Source organism: Pseudomassariella vexata (genome assembly GCF_002105095.1).
Source record: "Pseudomassariella vexata strain CBS 129021 chromosome Unknown BCR38scaffold_24, whole genome shotgun sequence".
NCBI lineage: Eukaryota > Fungi > Ascomycota > Sordariomycetes > Amphisphaeriales > Pseudomassariaceae > Pseudomassariella > Pseudomassariella vexata.
Window position 1 is genome coordinate 131,148 of NW_024467979.1, and position 16,076 is coordinate 147,223.

At 51.5% G+C, this 16,076-nt stretch overlaps 5 protein-coding genes across 5 annotated transcripts; 3 read left to right on the top strand and 2 right to left on the bottom strand.

Annotated features, from left to right (window-relative positions):
* Nucleotides 1–378: 378 nt before the first annotated feature.
* On the bottom strand, nt 379–3,101 carry BCR38DRAFT_356270 (involucrin repeat protein; the record flags this gene model as incomplete). The annotated part of the gene is made up of 3 exons (XM_040857013.1): nt 379–471; nt 538–2,934; nt 3,012–3,101. The coding sequence occupies 3 exons, from the start codon at nt 3,099–3,101 to the stop codon at nt 379–381; spliced, it is 2,580 nt and encodes an 859-aa protein (XP_040709937.1).
* Nucleotides 3,102–4,249: 1,148 nt separating this feature from the next.
* BCR38DRAFT_451432 (uncharacterized protein) lies at nt 4,250–5,795 on the bottom strand. Its single transcript, XM_040861462.1, has 2 exons — nt 5,056–5,795; nt 4,250–4,989 (listed from the first exon to the last, which is right to left on the bottom strand). The coding sequence occupies exons 1-2, from the start codon at nt 5,308–5,310 to the stop codon at nt 4,423–4,425; spliced, it is 822 nt and encodes a 273-aa protein (XP_040709938.1). The 5' UTR covers nt 5,311–5,795; the 3' UTR covers nt 4,250–4,422.
* A 1-nt stretch (nt 5,796) lies between these two features.
* BCR38DRAFT_469535 (di-trans,poly-cis-decaprenylcistransferase) lies at nt 5,797–7,623 on the top strand. The gene is made up of 3 exons (XM_040862807.1): nt 5,797–6,336; nt 6,390–6,649; nt 6,702–7,623. Exons 1-3 carry the CDS (start codon nt 6,115–6,117, stop codon nt 7,291–7,293), a joined length of 1,074 nt encoding a protein of 357 aa, XP_040709939.1. The 5' UTR covers nt 5,797–6,114; the 3' UTR covers nt 7,294–7,623.
* Nucleotides 7,624–7,954: 331 nt separating this feature from the next.
* Nucleotides 7,955–10,886, top strand: BCR38DRAFT_119853 (uncharacterized protein). Its single transcript, XM_040853462.1, has 2 exons — nt 7,955–9,586; nt 9,642–10,886. Exons 1-2 carry the CDS (start codon nt 8,373–8,375, stop codon nt 10,510–10,512), a joined length of 2,085 nt encoding a protein of 694 aa, XP_040709940.1. The 5' UTR covers nt 7,955–8,372; the 3' UTR covers nt 10,513–10,886.
* A 2,346-nt stretch (nt 10,887–13,232) lies between these two features.
* BCR38DRAFT_356048 (uncharacterized protein) lies at nt 13,233–15,128 on the top strand (the record flags this gene model as incomplete). The annotated part of the gene is made up of 2 exons (XM_040856999.1): nt 13,233–13,680; nt 13,738–15,128. 2 exons carry the CDS (start codon nt 13,233–13,235, stop codon nt 15,126–15,128), a joined length of 1,839 nt encoding a protein of 612 aa, XP_040709941.1.
* Between the last annotated feature and the right edge of the window lie 948 nt (nt 15,129–16,076).

Genomic DNA, 16,076 nt, shown 5'->3' on the forward strand with positions numbered 1-16,076 from the left:
GTAGAAATAAAGGTAACGCTACCGTGATCGAATCCGTAATGACTCATTGCCATTTGGCTTAATTGTCCTCCAATTTCTGTATCTTCGCAAAGTAAGAAGCGGAAGGTGAAGGGCTATATATCAGTGTGTTGTGAAAGAACTCCTTGATCGCCTCCCAATGCAGCCCACCCGGCCGCTGTGCGGCTCTATATACAGAAAACACCAGCCAACTTGGTTCAATCCAGAAAGGTTAAAAAAGAAGAGATTTTATACAGCCAAGCTCAAAAAGAAAGAAAGAGAAAAACGCGGTATTCCAATATGTGGTATCCAGAACATAATGAACAGGCAATGGCTCTTCAAACGTGCTAGCAGGGCTCATCAACAGCTTCTTCATCATTATCATCGCGGACTCAGTGGACTCCTGCCCGGTCCGCCCGCCCTCTTCAGAGCTTTGAGTTCGTCCTCCAGTCTGCGCCGCAGCATGAGTGCCTCCTGAAATTCGGGTTAGTAAGCTGCAAATATCGCTGTTGAGGGTTCACCGGGTTACAAAAGACATACCTTCATCTCCTCGGCGTGCTTCTGCCGCGTGCTCCTCAACTGCTCCCTGTACCTCTCGGTAACGATCTCCGTCGCCTTGCTCGTTGGGTTTGGTGAGCCCGCTCCGTTACTATGCCGTAAGCGCTCGCGGTCAAGTTCATCCTGGAGCTGTGACTTCTCCTTCTGAGCGGCATCCTTGGCTTTGTCGAGCTCGACTTCGAGGTCACTGATCTTGGACTCGCTCTCCAGAGCCTGTTTGGTGATTCCCTCGAGGTCTTTAAGCGTCGCTTCAAGCTCGTTCTTCAACTTCTCCACCTGCGGTTCGAGCCTTTCGAGCTTAGTCTGCAACTTGGAATTCTCTGATGTGTTGGCCAGCGCCGCCACCTCGGCAGCCCTCTCCTTCCGGCTGCCATACGCGCCGTCAAGTTCAGCCTCGGCCATCGTAGCCCTCATCTTGAACTCAGCCAACATACCCATCGTCTGGTCGAGTTCCTCCTCCTTGGCTTTGATCTGTTTGCTCATTTCCTCCGCTTCCTTCTCCGCTGCGCCCTTAGCACCATTGGCATTTTGGAGCTGAGTGGTGATGGACGCGATGTTTGCTTCAGCAGTAGCCAGCCGCGTTTCCGCGTCCTTACTGCTGGTCTGCAGTGTAGTGATCTGAGCATTGCGCTCCTTGAGCTGTTCATGCGCCTGTTGCACAGCGGCGGACTGCTCCGAGATACTCCTCTGCGCGCCATCCTGCGCCTGCTCGAGGTCTGAGAGTGCCTGCGAAAGCTGCTTACGAACATCGTCTACCTCCTTCTCCAAAGTGTCAATGATAGCGCGTGTCTGCTCCAGCTCCTCCACCTTGGACTTCAGTGCCAAGTCTTTCTCGCCATCCGATCTTCCAGCGAGATCTCGCTGCTGCTTGATCTGTCGCTTCAAGACGGACTTTTGTTCCTTCAGGCTTGTGGCTTGCGCATAGAGCCATTGCACCTTGGTCGAGAAGGCCGAGAGCGAGTACTTCTCGTTTGGATCGAAAGACTCACTGTCTGACGTATCGCCTTCGTCGTCATCGAGACCCTTCTCCATACGAGTCCTCCTGCGATCTTGCTTACGTTGCCGGATATCAGCATAGCCTGATTGTATAATCTCCCAGAGACCCATGAGAACAGTTTCTGCTTGTTGTTCTTTCATCCTACTCTCGGAGCCTGCGCTCGACAAATCGACCGCCTTCTGGAGTTCACCCTCAATCACATTGAGCGAGTTCTGTAGGTAGCCTACTTGCGCGTCGAAGTCTGCGTCGGCCTCTGGCGGCGGTGGAAGATCTGGATTACCACTCAAGAGATCTCGAACCCGCATGTTCAGGGCCTGGATCTTCACAGCAGCACCCGAGCTGTCGCTCTGGCTGCTGGCAACGACGAACAAAGCATTTTGGAGATACTCCAGATGGCTTCCGATCATATCTCCGGGTTCGAACTGACCGGATGGCGGCACGTTGTAGTTTCCGTTCTTCGCAGGATCCGACTTCACAATCATCTCGCGTATTTGATTGTTGAACATTTCCAACTTCCTTCCCGTATCGGTTATCAAAGCCCCTTGCCCAGAACCTTGACTTTTCACATTATCAAGTTCTGAGCTCAAGGACCGAGTTTGCGATGTGAGAGCCTCCACCTTTTGCATCAGCTGGGACTTCTCCTCCCGTAGTTGGTAGTTGTCTTCCCGCAACTTCTCGGTTTCTTCGGCAAGTGCCTTAGTCTGTCCGCGGACAGGCGACTTCAAGGGAATTTCGATGGGAACATTGGACGGTAGATGACCACCGAATCCAACATCGTCAAATGACCTGTAGAGGCTTCCTTCGTCGAAGAAGAGCATATCATCCGGAGGCTCCATGCTGTTGCGCCCATTCGCCGTGTACATGCTCTCGGGGCTAGCAGGCACTCCGTTGACAAGTGGCGCTCTCGGGATTGGTGTTTCGGCTTTCTTGCCTGACTTGTGTGTCAACTGCAAGATACCGGCCGTGTGTTCCAGTAATTTCCTTTGCGGTTCCATGACTCGCTTCTCGAGAACCCAGAGCTCCGCAGCCAGATCTTCACACTTCTGTTGTATCGCCTTGCGTTCCGCCTCGGCTTCGCGCGCAGCATCACCCATACTATTACGGTTTCCCAATAAACTCCTTCTCTTTCCCTGCGTTGGTGAATATAGCTTCGACATAGATATCGCGGCATCGCGGTATTTCGACTGGATAGCCAGGTTCGATCGGATTTGGTCTATTCGCTGATTGAGACCTTGACATAGCTTCTTGAGGTCGTCCACCTCTTCCTGGGAGAGAATCTCATACTCCTTGCTGTCCAACAATGCCGTCTCGGTGAGCAGGTGTACTTGAACGGGGTCCTTGAGGTCTACCAGCACCGAACTTTGGACTCTTTCGGTATTCATCTATTCACATCATCAGCATTACTCTCATTTTTGACGACCTGGCTTGCTTCACAACCAGATCGAAGACGGATTCCTACGGGATTGAAGCGCGACGTTTCCTGCTGGAAGTTATTCGCAGCATCTTGCCGGTAACCCTCAACCAGCACAGGTCCTCGCGGCGTGTCCATGGGCTTCTGCAACTGCAACCCGGGCCGCCCCCCAGCAGAACCATTCAACCTGCTCGCGATGCCGTTCATGATCGACTATTCCGGGGCAAATCGGCGCCTGCGTCACAAAGACATTATACAACAGTTTTTCGCCTATGACCGAAGGCTGGGGCCGTCCATGCAGTGTTCCGTTCGCTTGATTGGGTTGTCGTCGTTGGTTCAGTGGTTGGGCACACGGTCGCTATTCGAAAGAGGACAAATGTCGCGCGCAAAATGAAAGTGTACGAAGTGATGCAAGTATAGCACGGTTAACAAGACACGCAAGTATTACCGGGAACGCGCCCGCGGGTATCCAATAAGAAATTAAACAAAAATTGAGCAATTAGCCAGAAGCAACAGGCGGGGGCAAGATTACGGAAAGTGAATGAGTGTCATGCCCGAAAGCAAGCTTCAAGGTTTGCAAAAGTCCGTACTTCGTAGGATGGGCTAGGCTGGGCGCGGGCTTGCTATGCTTGTGAGAAAAGGAGTCTCAGCGCCAATTCGTGATGGGGCATCGCTGACACCGTAAAGGAAATGGAAGCGGACACTGAGGACGATCCTCGTCCGATTCTCTGCACCTGCTGCTTGGGGCTGGATGCTAAGCCTCTTTGGGCAGTAATTACAACGGTTGCCAAAAGTGTGCTAAAAGTGGCTTGTCCGGAATTCCCTCGAGCGTTTGGGCTCTCTGGTTTGCTGTCAGCTAGTTAAAATAAGGGTTCCCCATTCCCTCCCGCTAAATATAAACCCTGCACTGCCAGGTCCGTCAAGGCCCGAATTTGAAAGCTGTCGCAAGCAAAAGAGGGCTGTGAATCAATACGCTGACTCGACATAATGAACAATTTTTCGTTGGTTGTGATGAGATTTGTGCATCGCGAACACTGTGCATACGCGTCGCGCTCCCTGCTCATCGTCTTTCCGTCCGCGAAAATTGGCATGGTAATTTCGCAATGTCTGTGATTGCCGGGGTCTCCATCTCGCCATTTCCTTATCCGGGCTGTGCTACATAGCCGCTAGCCCCGGCATCACGGGCTAACACAGTGTTGTTGTACACATATCATAGTAGTCTGGAATCCCGATGAACGCCCAAAAAGTCCGTGGCCCAAAGTCAAAAAATTGGAACATGGGGAGTAGGATGCTGTCACGGCAACGACTTCCAGCCTGGAGCATCAAGCTCACTGATTGGTGACTTTATTGGTTACGATTCTCTGGCTCGCCGGCTCGGCCACTCTTCACTCATGAAACCTAAGTTACGATGTATTGTAAAATGCCTGAAACGTATGGGATCGACCGGTTTCTCTGCTATTTAAAATGCCCCTCGGAACTGGTCCATGATCTGCTGACCCATTGTCCTGCGGCGGCCTACGTCACCATCAGACTGACTTTGGACCCCAGTTGCAGTCGCTGAAGATGTACCCTCCCCTTCCAACCTTCTCCTAAGGCCCTCAAACTCTTCGCTGCGTCTCTGGGTACGGATTCCAACCATCCAGCCAGGAAGGCGCCATTTTGTCAGCGATGGGGGCAGTGCCTCCACTCTCCACGCATAGCCCAAGATCCAGCCCATCAATGCTCCCAGCAAAGAACCAGGCCACTGGAAGAGTGCCAATTGAACCGCCAACAGATATATGTAGGACTTGTTCGAGAATGTGAGACCCTGGAACTGTTCGTTTGTTGGCGGAGAAGCCGACGTGGCCAACCTGTACTTGTACATGTGTGGTATCATGGCATGGTATTGTGCCAGTATACCGAAAATTGTAGGCGTCGGTCCGGCAGGAAGGTAGTTGAAGAATCCGAAGGTCAATGGTCTCAGTCCAAGGGTCAAGAAGGTTGGCGTACATATGCTCGTGATCAGGAACGTTACGATGATGAAGGACTAGAGTTATTTTAGTAACAGTCAAGTATGCCAATGCAGAAAGCATCGCCAGTAGGTTAAACTTACCGCATACTTCCTCGAGCCCCACAAGTGTTCAACCGTCCTCATATTGTACAGCGTCATAGCCGCGAATAGTACCTCGGACGAATTGGTGTAGCAGAGCTGATAGATGAAAGCTCGCCATGCCTGATGGAATCGCCATATATGTATGTCGATAAGTATGTAGAAGTAGTGCTTGATGTCGAGAAGACTGGCCCCGATGGAGAAGGCGACAAGTCCATAGACCAGGCTGCGCGTCACCGGTGCATTTGTGAAGGACATTTTGTTATTGCTACGACAGGATCATGGTGGGGTTGAAGTATCAGCGGTCGGTTGGAGGTGAGGAGAAAGATCGCCAATGCAGGTTGAAGAAATCGATCACCAATCTGGTCCCTTGCAGACCAATCCGTCAGCTCCTCGGGTTCACAGGTGTGTAGCCAGCCAATTGAGTTCTAGTCGAACTTGACTTCATTAAAACTTAAAAGAACCCGAAGACTCAGATGGCGAAACAAGACAGGTGGTTAATTCAGCCTTACATGTAAATCAATGCAAGGCTACAAAATTGTCTGTTCCACTTTGGAGGTCCATCAAAAGCCACTCTCCCTTGCTTTGGGGGATGCATTAGCAAAAACAACCCGATTGCTCCAGTCTGCACAGCAGATATACAAAAAGGGAGAAATTCAGAAGGTGCAATATGGAAGAATTCATTTGGTCATCAATTCATCAATAGATCAATGGGAGGAAACTTCACCGCATATTATCTCGGCCGGCCGGGATTGAGCTAGCATGGCCCGTGCATTCACTCTTACCACGGCTGCGCCTGCCAGCAGTGATGACTTCCGATACTCCAGCTTTTGATTTCGTAGTGATTTGCCTCGGTCGTCGTAATTCTCTTCATGATGTTGTGTTAGTAGAGTCTGCATAACCTCACTGCTGCCTCGGTATCATTTTCATTTGTTTTTGGGCGCCATCCGTAATTTCATCCATGCCAACAACCATAGACGTCTTTCCGTCGTGTCATCAACCACAACGCAGCATCTCGAGAACTCCACACCACAAGCCAAGCAATCATAATTCGATCACATCATGGCGTCAGGCACAGAAGCATCGCTGAGCAAATGGCTTATGACTTCACCACCGATAGAATGGGCACTTAAGAATCTCCGCGAGTTGTTGATTGGGACATTGCGCCAGGGTCCCATCCCTCTACACGTCGCCTTCGAGATGGATGGAAACCGGCGCTTTGCAAAGAATCGCCACATCGAACCTATTGAAGGCCACAACCTGGGGTTTGAGGCTCTTGCAAGAGTTCGTCAGTCCCCAGAACGCGCCATCCCTGTCTTCATGCTGACACAATCTAGGTTCTCGAGATTTGCTACAAATGCGGCGTCAAGGTGGTTACCGTATATGCCTTCAGCATCGAGAACTTTAACAGACCACGATCCGAGGTGTCAGGACTGATGAAGATGGCCAAGGTGAAACTGGAACAACTTTGCCAACATGGGGACATTCTCGATCGATACGGCGCTGGCATTCGAGTGTTGGGAGAACGAGACTTGATTCCTGACGATGTGTTGCCTTTTGTCGACAAAGCTATCGATATGACGAAGCACAACAAAAAGTAGGTGATTATTTGTAGCCATACAGGGAGGTTTTGGCTTACAACGCTCCAGCGCAATCCTCAACATTTGCTTCCCTTACACCTCGAGAGCCGAAATGACAGCCGCGATCAAGGCAACCGTGGAAGAGTTCTCGAACCCCCCACAGTCGCCGGTCACTCCGTTTTCGCAGGCGAGGATCACAGAGAAGATCCGGTCTAATCAACTGAAGCGGTCAAGCTCGTCCTCGTCGCTACAAGAATCGTCTACAGAGTCAACGGCGAGATCAGACGTGGATGATTCGGTATCTTCCACAACGACGCTGAACCAAGACTCCCCACGACCCCGGCCAAAGGATAAGGGGAAGGGGAAAGCCAAGGAGGCGCCCTTGCTAAATGCAGAGACTATTACCGCCGAAACGATCAACAGCCACATGTACACCGGGGATTGTCCGCCGCTTGATATCTTCATTCGAACTAGTGGCGTCAAGCGGTTGAGTGATTTCATGCTGTGGCAGTGCCATGAAGACACGCACATTTTCTTCCTGAAATGTTACTGGCCCGAGTTTGACCTCTGGCACTTCTTGCCGGTTTTATTGGAGTGGCAGTGGCGACAGAAGAAACAGGGAAGCGAGGACAAGCTCGGGAAACGCGTCAAGGCAGAGTAGACGCTGATCCAGTGTAAGTCGATGTGACGGTTGTAACAATCCGGGCATTTTGTCCAGTGTACATAAGGCAGGCGTTCTGGTATTACAAAAGCACGGATGGCATCGTGTAATGTAGAACTGCATTATACCCAAGAGTAGTTTGAGTTGTTGAATTGGCCAAGGAGAAAACGTCTCAAAAATACGAAGTCTGGTCTTTTGGCTTACCTGAGCTTATAACTCGCTACAAATTTTGAATTCCCAATTTCAGGGATAGAGAGCACCATTTCGGTATCCGTCTCGTTGCAATGGCATGGCGAGATAGTAATTAAATCAATAATGGACCGAATACGCAGCCTTCCTTGCATTAGCAAACCATGCACCAAACAGACTTTGAAGACAACAAGAACAGCTTGTGGAGAACATTGCATGCTTTTACGTCGTGCCGTTGAATGTCAACGTCTACACGCCCCAGATCGCACAGCATTCAACAGGCAGTCCAGAGCCTCCAACCTATCCCCGGTCAGATGTCAAGGTTTGCGTGGTACTCTGCATCGTTTCCTTATCTCAGCTCGAAGCACTCAGGTGGCTTTCACATTTTTGCAATGAGACCAAGACCAGACACAATGACATCAAGTCTGCTTGCCGAGCCGAGACGCATCTTATCTTATCAGTTGCGGCAGAACGGCGGATTAACTGGCTCCGAGGTGAACTGTCTGGCGCTCTTTCTGTGCTTTGGTGGGCCATTTGCAATTGAAGCTGGGGGGCTCCCGGATAGTCACCAGCACTGTGAACCGTCAGAGAGATGCGGTCGCTTCCCCATCTCCCATCTTTCGTAGCAGCAACAGCACCTTTTGCGCCCAGTTCTGGCACGCCAATTTCCCTTGTAATCTCGACCGGTCTTCTCTGCTCAATATCCCAAAATGACTTGAGCTTCATGATTTGAAGCTTCAAGTCTATCTGTTTTCCCTGACAAAAGCTTTCCTCAGCGCCATCATCCTGAACAACAGAATTCCACACCCTCGCTCGCCCGCACAAGTCACGACACGAACTTTTCTCCGGAACGGTCATACCTTCCTGTTGCCCCCTACACTCATACTGCCATGAAAACTGCAAAACCGCCTCAAGCAGAGGCTGGACCTGCTCCCTCAAGTCGCAGGGCCCAGCCATTCCGCCAGACTCGCACAAATCCCCCTCGGTCATCTGGCTTGACTCGGTCTCTGAACGGGCCAGATGCCAGTCACGATCAACCGATCGATATCTTTCCTGCGATTACACACTTTACCGACGCAATTACATCGCTGCCGAAAGACCTAGTTCGACATTTTACATTACTCAAAGAGGTCGACGCCAAAATCTTCGCCCCAGAAGACACCCTCTTCCAGCTCGTCGACGCCGCCCTCAAGACGAACCGTTCCGAATCACGACCTGCCAACGATGCCACTAGCAGTACAGCGCCGGTCTCGGCGCCCATGAGCGCTCGGAATAGCTCCGTCGGCTTCGTGATGGGCACTAACGGCAACTTGCCTCCAGCTTCCTCAACCGACGATAACTACAACGCCACCGTCTTCGACCCTGCCAATCTACCCCGTCGACAGCTGTTCCGCCAGACGGCATTCAAAATACAGGAGATGCTAGTTGCGCTCGAAGAGAAGAACCACGTCATTTCGACTGCCAATGATGCCCTCTCCCGGCAACTTGCCCGCATCGATGACGTGTGGCCACACCTCGAGGGTGAGTTCAGCGACGAGGCCAAATGGGGCAGCACCACACATTGGGCCTACCCAGAGAACCGAGCTCAACGAGCTAGCGCCGCCGAGCGATCGCGACGGGATGGCGCGTCTGCCATCACCGCCGCCGCCCAACAGCTCGCAGAAGAGGCAGCCGCTAGGAGCGAACTGCGAAAACAGGCGGTAGCTGCTAAGAAGGGACTCAAGAACCATCATCAAGACTCGGACTTAGATGCAGACCACGAGAACAACAAGCAGCAAAAAGGCGAATCCTCAAAGAAATCGGGTAACGGCTCCAAGTCACGAAAGAATGCGGAAGCGAGTGCGCTGGTGGGGCTGGGCATTACTGCAGGTGCTCCCGTTAACGGCAATACTCCTGCACCCAAGAAACGTAAGGTGGACAATAGCAAGGACAAGCCGATCAACGGGGGCCAGCCTATGGAACGTGCCATGAGCAGTGTGTTTGGCAACAGTGCACCCAAATCGAAGAACTCAAGCCCACGGGCTACTCCAGTCCCGGAGGCAGGAGTAGTGCCGACTAAGAAGCGAAAGGCTTTGCCGACTGCCAATGGCCAATCAAAGAAGAGGTTCGTACTCATTCTTGAATCAAGTCTACTTTACAGCTGACCCTTGGCGTAGCAGGAACGGTCTCCCTACAGCTCTTTCTCCTTCTATTGCATCATCCCCGATACAACCCAACTTGGTTGATACGAAGAACATCGCCCACAGCGCACCAGCACCCTCTGCTACTGCGGCTCGTCCAGCATCGTCCCGGGCCAGGCAGAATTCCACGGCAGCGAACACTGAAAATTCCCGGCAACGTCCGGCTTCCTCCGCATCTAATCGACCCAACGGCGTTTTGCCGCCAATTGCGGATGCCGGCGCCGTCCAAACTGCTTCGCGGGTCATCAACGACATCAAGCCGTTCAAGGAGACGCCGATACCTGTCAAGACCGAGACGATCAAGGAAGCCACACCACAACCAACTGTAAGCGGGAATACGATCATCAGGAGCAGAAAGAACTCGGTCGCAAAGCCAGAAGATGTCGAGCCCAGGCCAGAATCAGTACAACCGACACCGCCAACTGTGACCACGGTGGTCACGACCAAGAGTGGCCGTGCCAGCAAGCCATCAACCCCTGCCCTTGGCGGGTTTCCGGAGGCTATCAGATCCCGATCGTCGCGAAATGCACAGACGGGAACAGCCAAACGAAGTCACAAGAAGGGTGCTGCCGCCCAGGCCGCACTGGCCGCACAAGCCGTCAACAATGAAGATGCAGCCAGCAGTGCTCAAGGAGACGATGTCGACGAAATTGACGCCGACGAACTGCGCTACTGCTACTGCAATGGTGTCTCATATGGCGAGATGGTTGCTTGCGACGCTGATGACTGTGAGAAGGAGTGGTTCCACCTTGGCTGTGTTGGGTTGAAGTCGGCCCCGGGCCCAAGTAGTAAGTTGGATCTCTACGGCGAGACTGAATCGATCGTAGCACTTGAGCTAACAAGGACGTAGCCAAATGGTACTGTGACAATTGTAAGAATCGCATGAAGAACGGGAAAAAGCTGAATGGTCGGTAACGAAATGTTCTTCCTACCGCATTTGCTTCTCTCGGCGGCGTTCAAGCGATTGTTCAACATCTATGGAGTTTACGGAGTTTGCAGGAGCCACACGATGGCTGTCACCCACGGACCACGGCGTCTGGACTGCTTCTATAATGACTGGTCGCTGATTGGTTTGAAATCGGCATCTCGGATATCTGGAATACTGGATAAGGCATAATTACGATGCTGGAGAATATAAGCCGGCATTGATGAATGAACATGAAAGTGGTGACTCGGGTCTTTACACCGGCACGCGGCACGGAGAACATTTAGAACCGGTACGGGGGATGCAGATATCGGGTCATCTAGAGAGGGAAGAGCTCCAGATGTCTTGGGTGTACCTAAGTAGTTAGCCGTGATGGTTAAGGTACAGTAGTACTTAGAGCATTGCGCCGGACGCTGTAGTCCGGTGCTCTGTACAAAATATCAGCACTTCGCGATTCAGGGCAGGTTGCTTAGGGGCCTGGTGATACGAAGGGTAAACAGTCCTCAAACATTCAAGTAACACAGCCTGCATGAGTAGGAAAAAGCAAGGCAAGGAGATGCCTGCCGAGCCCGCGGAGATGCTCATCACGCGTTATGTAACTCAACTCTGTGCCTTTCGGGGAACGCCAATGACGCCAGCCGCAAATGTTGGTTGTGCACACTAGGAAATCGCATGTGCGGATTGGCAGGTGCCGTCTGCGATGAAGGCGCCTCGCAAGCCTTGTCCGTAAAATTGGTCGTTCGGGTATGCAGGTCTCAAAGTAGATCAATGGCGCACCAACGCTGCAGGATGGCGTATCAGTCCAGGACTCTTTGCCCGGGCCAGGCAATTTACAGCGGCCGATGCGATGAGCGATCCAAGAGAGTCCATGCCACCTCTATGCTACGAGGCTCGCGTCTATGTGATGAACCGCAGCAGCATTACAGAAATTAGTCTAGAGCGAAAGCGGAGTTTGCGGTGCTGAATGACCTTATCTTGTCCACGTGGACATAACCTCCTACCGCCGTAGTTCATGCTCGGCGGGGATCGGCCAATGCAATGTGCTGCAGGTTTGGCGGCTCTAAGCTCAAAGACCCTTTCATCAGCGCTGTCGGTCTGCATAGTGGTTCCTGAATGACCGGCCAGGGGTCCTTGAGTGGGAACCAGAGCCCTCAGCCTCGCAGTTTCTTTGCTTGCCTATGGCTCGAGTCCGAGAGAATGGCTTTATCTCTGACAGGTGTCTTGGCGTCCATAGTTTCGTGCTGACCTTGGACTGTCGTGCGATATCGCAGCTGGTGGATATTTCAGGGACAAAATTTTTGGCTCCAATGGACAGCTAGAGAGAACCATGCGGTGCTGTGGCAGGCGGACTGTGAGGAAGTGGATACTTGCCTCAATATGACATCGATCCTTCATATCAGCTGGTGTGTTACGATTCACGTCGTTGGGATACTTGTCGGGTTTGTCGTTTAACGGAGAGGCAAGGAGGCTCTTGATGACGTTCAAATTCTTAATAAGACATACCTTTTTTGCAATCCAGTGTAACGCCTTACCCCGGATTTTCGACTGCCAAAACGGGGTCCGGCTGCCATCCGATTCCGGTTTAGCCACCCTCCGCTTTGCGGCACCCAATGCCCAATGCACTTACAAGGTTGTTAAGTCTGTCTCACAATCGTTGGTACTTGGCATCAATTGCAACGCATCATCTGGTCCAAAGTAACCAGCTCGGATATCGATGAGTTCCTATTACTCATTCTAATGTATGTCAACCGAATCATGGCCAGGGCCCAGCCCCTCGCGGATAGCCGGTCAAGGCCTGCTCAGGTGACAAAGAGGAACCCAGCAGTCTTCCAGTGCTTTGTTTCCATTACTCAATTTTGAGCAATTGAAATCGTTATCCATGGCAAGCTTGCTCGTCATCCGTACACTTACACCAATAGATCCCCGGCTGTAAGCAAACTTTGCTATTTAAATTGCTACTTCTTTAGGAAAATCAATTTGACCAGCGCGCCGGGAATTGACAGCTAGGGTACGGTACGGTTGGTCCCAGGTCGCTGCAGGGTCAACATTCATTCACCGTCATCTTCACCATCGACTGTCGACCACTTACACGAAGACACTCTAGCCTCGCTTCCCCGTTGGCTCGTCTGTTACGTATTAACAACCCAACCGCAGTAACCTGCTTCGACAACTCTCTCCCCATCACCCATTGCCCTGACACCAACGCACCGCAAAGACACAACAACTCCATCTTGCTGCTACGTGTCACAGCTTTTTCTTAAACACGGATCCATCTCATCAGTCGTTCCCCGCATCGCGCCACCAAACTTTTACCTAAGAGCTGGACACCTTGACTAAGAGAAAGCCCACCTGGGGTTGTCTATGCCTGCCTACCTTTGTGAAACCCGAGACTTAGTACAATCCATCCGGTGCAAAGGTCCAGTTGCCAGCCTCGAGCCTGGAGCAGGAAAGTGCAAGGACTGGCGCATTCCCCCTTGCGATTGCGCAGTCGAACCGAGTTGAGCGAGCAAGGAGCTTATTAAACCAAAGGCATTCATTCGCGAACACACGCGCCCGCCATGTCTTCTCCTCTCTCACCTACCCTCCCTGGCGGAGGGCTGCACACCTCGAAAGATATTATTAAAGACAAACCTTTGCCCTACGCCATGGACGGGGCCGGGCATCACAGTCGACGAGGAATCTCTCCCGAAAAGTCTGTCCGGTCATCCTTCTCGTCCGTCCGCGAGAACGATTCTGACGTTGCCCAGACTTTTACTAGCACGAAGGTTTCTTCTTACTCCCGGCAAGACGAGGAGGCTGTAGACGATTTGCCTCCATCGCGGCTGGAAATGGCTACTATGACGCAATTCGTACCTCCTATCACGCAACCGCAAAGCAGGCTACATGGCTCGTGGGTTCCTGCTGTCGCCGCAGATGGCTTCCAAGGTTGGAAACAAATCGGTGTAAGAGGTAGACAGGCCAGCAGGAGCTATGGGGACTTACGGTCATTGAAGATCGTATGGTCGACTCCCGTCACGCCAAACAAGACTAAGGGTCCGGACAGGCCGGCGCCTGGCATGTCACCTATTGAAAGACTACCCCTGGAGCTGCTTGGTGAGTTCGCGACTGTGGCTGGATTTGTGAGAACGAAAAACTGAACTACGATACCAGATCCAATAATCGACCATTTGGTCATCGATGTACCTCCAAATGGAGTTACTGCGCGTAACGTTGATCTGATGTCGCTACTCTTAACGTCAAGAAGATTGCACACAGCAACTATAAATGCACTCTATAAGAACATCACTATTCCCCATTCACGAATTTTCCGCAAGTTCTTGACCCACATTACCGAGAATAAGGAACTTGGCACGATTGTGCGGCGGCTGGATTTCAGCCACTTCAACCCAATGACTCTCTTCGAGACTGCTGCTGAGCGAGCTACAACTCGCAACTTGACCCCTGAGACCTTGCTGCAGTGTCTTCAGCTGACGCCGTACCTGAGGGAGTTCTTGGCTCAGGAGTACATCGACACGGAGATCGACGAAAATGTACTACGCAAACTCTTCTTTGGGCTTGAAAGACTGGAGGCTTTGGATTTCACGGGCATTTCCTCGGCAAACTTCAAGAATGCCATGTCAGCGATTGTGGACTCCGAATGGCCTGAAAACTTGGCCATCACTCGCCTATCTCTGCACAGGTGCATCAACCTCCCTTCGAGGGTGTTCGACACTTTACTCCCACGATTAGGCAGACTCACATATTTAGATGTTAGTGGAACGCAGATCACAAACAAGGCACTTCAGTCGATACCGCACACCGCCAGGGTTACACACCTCAACCTGGCCAAATGCAAAGCGCTGACACCAGAGAATGTCATCGACTTTTTGGAGAACCACCCGGCGGTGAAGCACTCACTCATATATCTGAGCCTTGCTACAGATGCGCGGAGCCACCAGCTTTTGGATGTAGACGACGTGAGCAGGTTGATTCCAATCCTTCCTAAGAGCCTGCGATCTCTTAGCCTGAAGGGGAGCAAAATGGATTCTACACACATCGACCTTCTTCGACCGTTGACGAAGCATTTAGAGGAACTGGCACTGGGACGACGGCTCCAAGTAAGCGACATCGATCAGCTATTCAGACCCAACAGGAACGACGACGATCAGGAGGCGATGGAGGTGGATTGGGAACCTCACACGCTCAAGTATCTCGACCTATCGGACTACATGCGGACAGAGTTGGACCTGAGTGCCTTGTTTGGAAGCAGCATATCGATCATGAAGAAGTCGTCGGCCCCGCTGGAGGTAGTCGAAGTTGCCGACGAGCTATACATGCGCCTCGCGAAATCGCCGGCCGTGGAGAAATCCGGGTGGGCGGTCAAGGAGTTCGGAAGCAGGGCGTGGCTTGTCAGACGATTTACCGCCAAGGACGGCCCTCGGGACTCGGGAATGCGTTCCTGGAAGATGGGCGCTTCGTTCTGGGGCATGCGAAAGCTTCCCGTCGCTAGGTCCGACGTGGGTGGCATGTATGGGTCCTACATGTTCAAAAGGAAGTTGTAAAGGGCTTTGTTCTTGCATTTTTGGTCGTCCGTGCGGGGGCGGTCTGTTGGCTGGCGGAATCAGGGTTCTTTATCGTCACAACTTCCTGGGCAAGCCTGTTTGGTGTTGTGGGAATTGGCTCGTTCTTCTTTGTACCTGGATTGCACGGCATTGGAAAGTACTTCCTACTGTGGAGGAGGAGGAGGAGGAGGAGGAGGAGGGGGTGGTTTGAGAAAAGCAAAGTATACCAGGCATTGTCATTAGATCGGGAAATACCATTTATGAATATGATGATATACGAAAGCTTTCATCAGCAGTGCTTGATTAATAAAGCGGTACAGTATTGACGTCAAGGGGATCAAGTGATGAATCGTGAGGTTTGTAGAATGAAATCACCCAATCAATATGCAGCCAACACAATGGTGTTGACTACGAGACAAGTACATGGCTATAAATACTGTAGTACTGTTAGTCGTGATGGTCACACCAAGGTTGCCATGCGACGGAGGATTATACAACTATCCATAAAATAGGTAGACAAAGATAAAAAGTAAAGGGTAGAGGAACCTGGCTGGCTGCCGTGTAAGTTTATCAAGATATGGTACCACTTCAAGAAACACGGTTAAGATGGGACTAATCCCGTTGCCCGAGGTAAGAGTGAATGATGTGCCTTCCCGCCCTGGAAGCTTAGTTCGTCTTGCTTATCATAGGACAAGTTATCTGATGTCACTTAATAACACTTCTGAAACTCAAACGTTGTTGAAAACTTGTCTACCTTTAGACGTACCATGTGAAGTGGCGGCATACTAAGCTAATAGGAGGGTATTTCAGTACCATTTTCTAATCTAGCTACACTTAAAGGCTAATATGTGTCGGACATACGCGGGCACCATACAAATGATTAGATTAGATGTAGAGGCCTACACGCTTGCAAAGCGTGAACATACTGAGTGCTATAAAATAGATTTT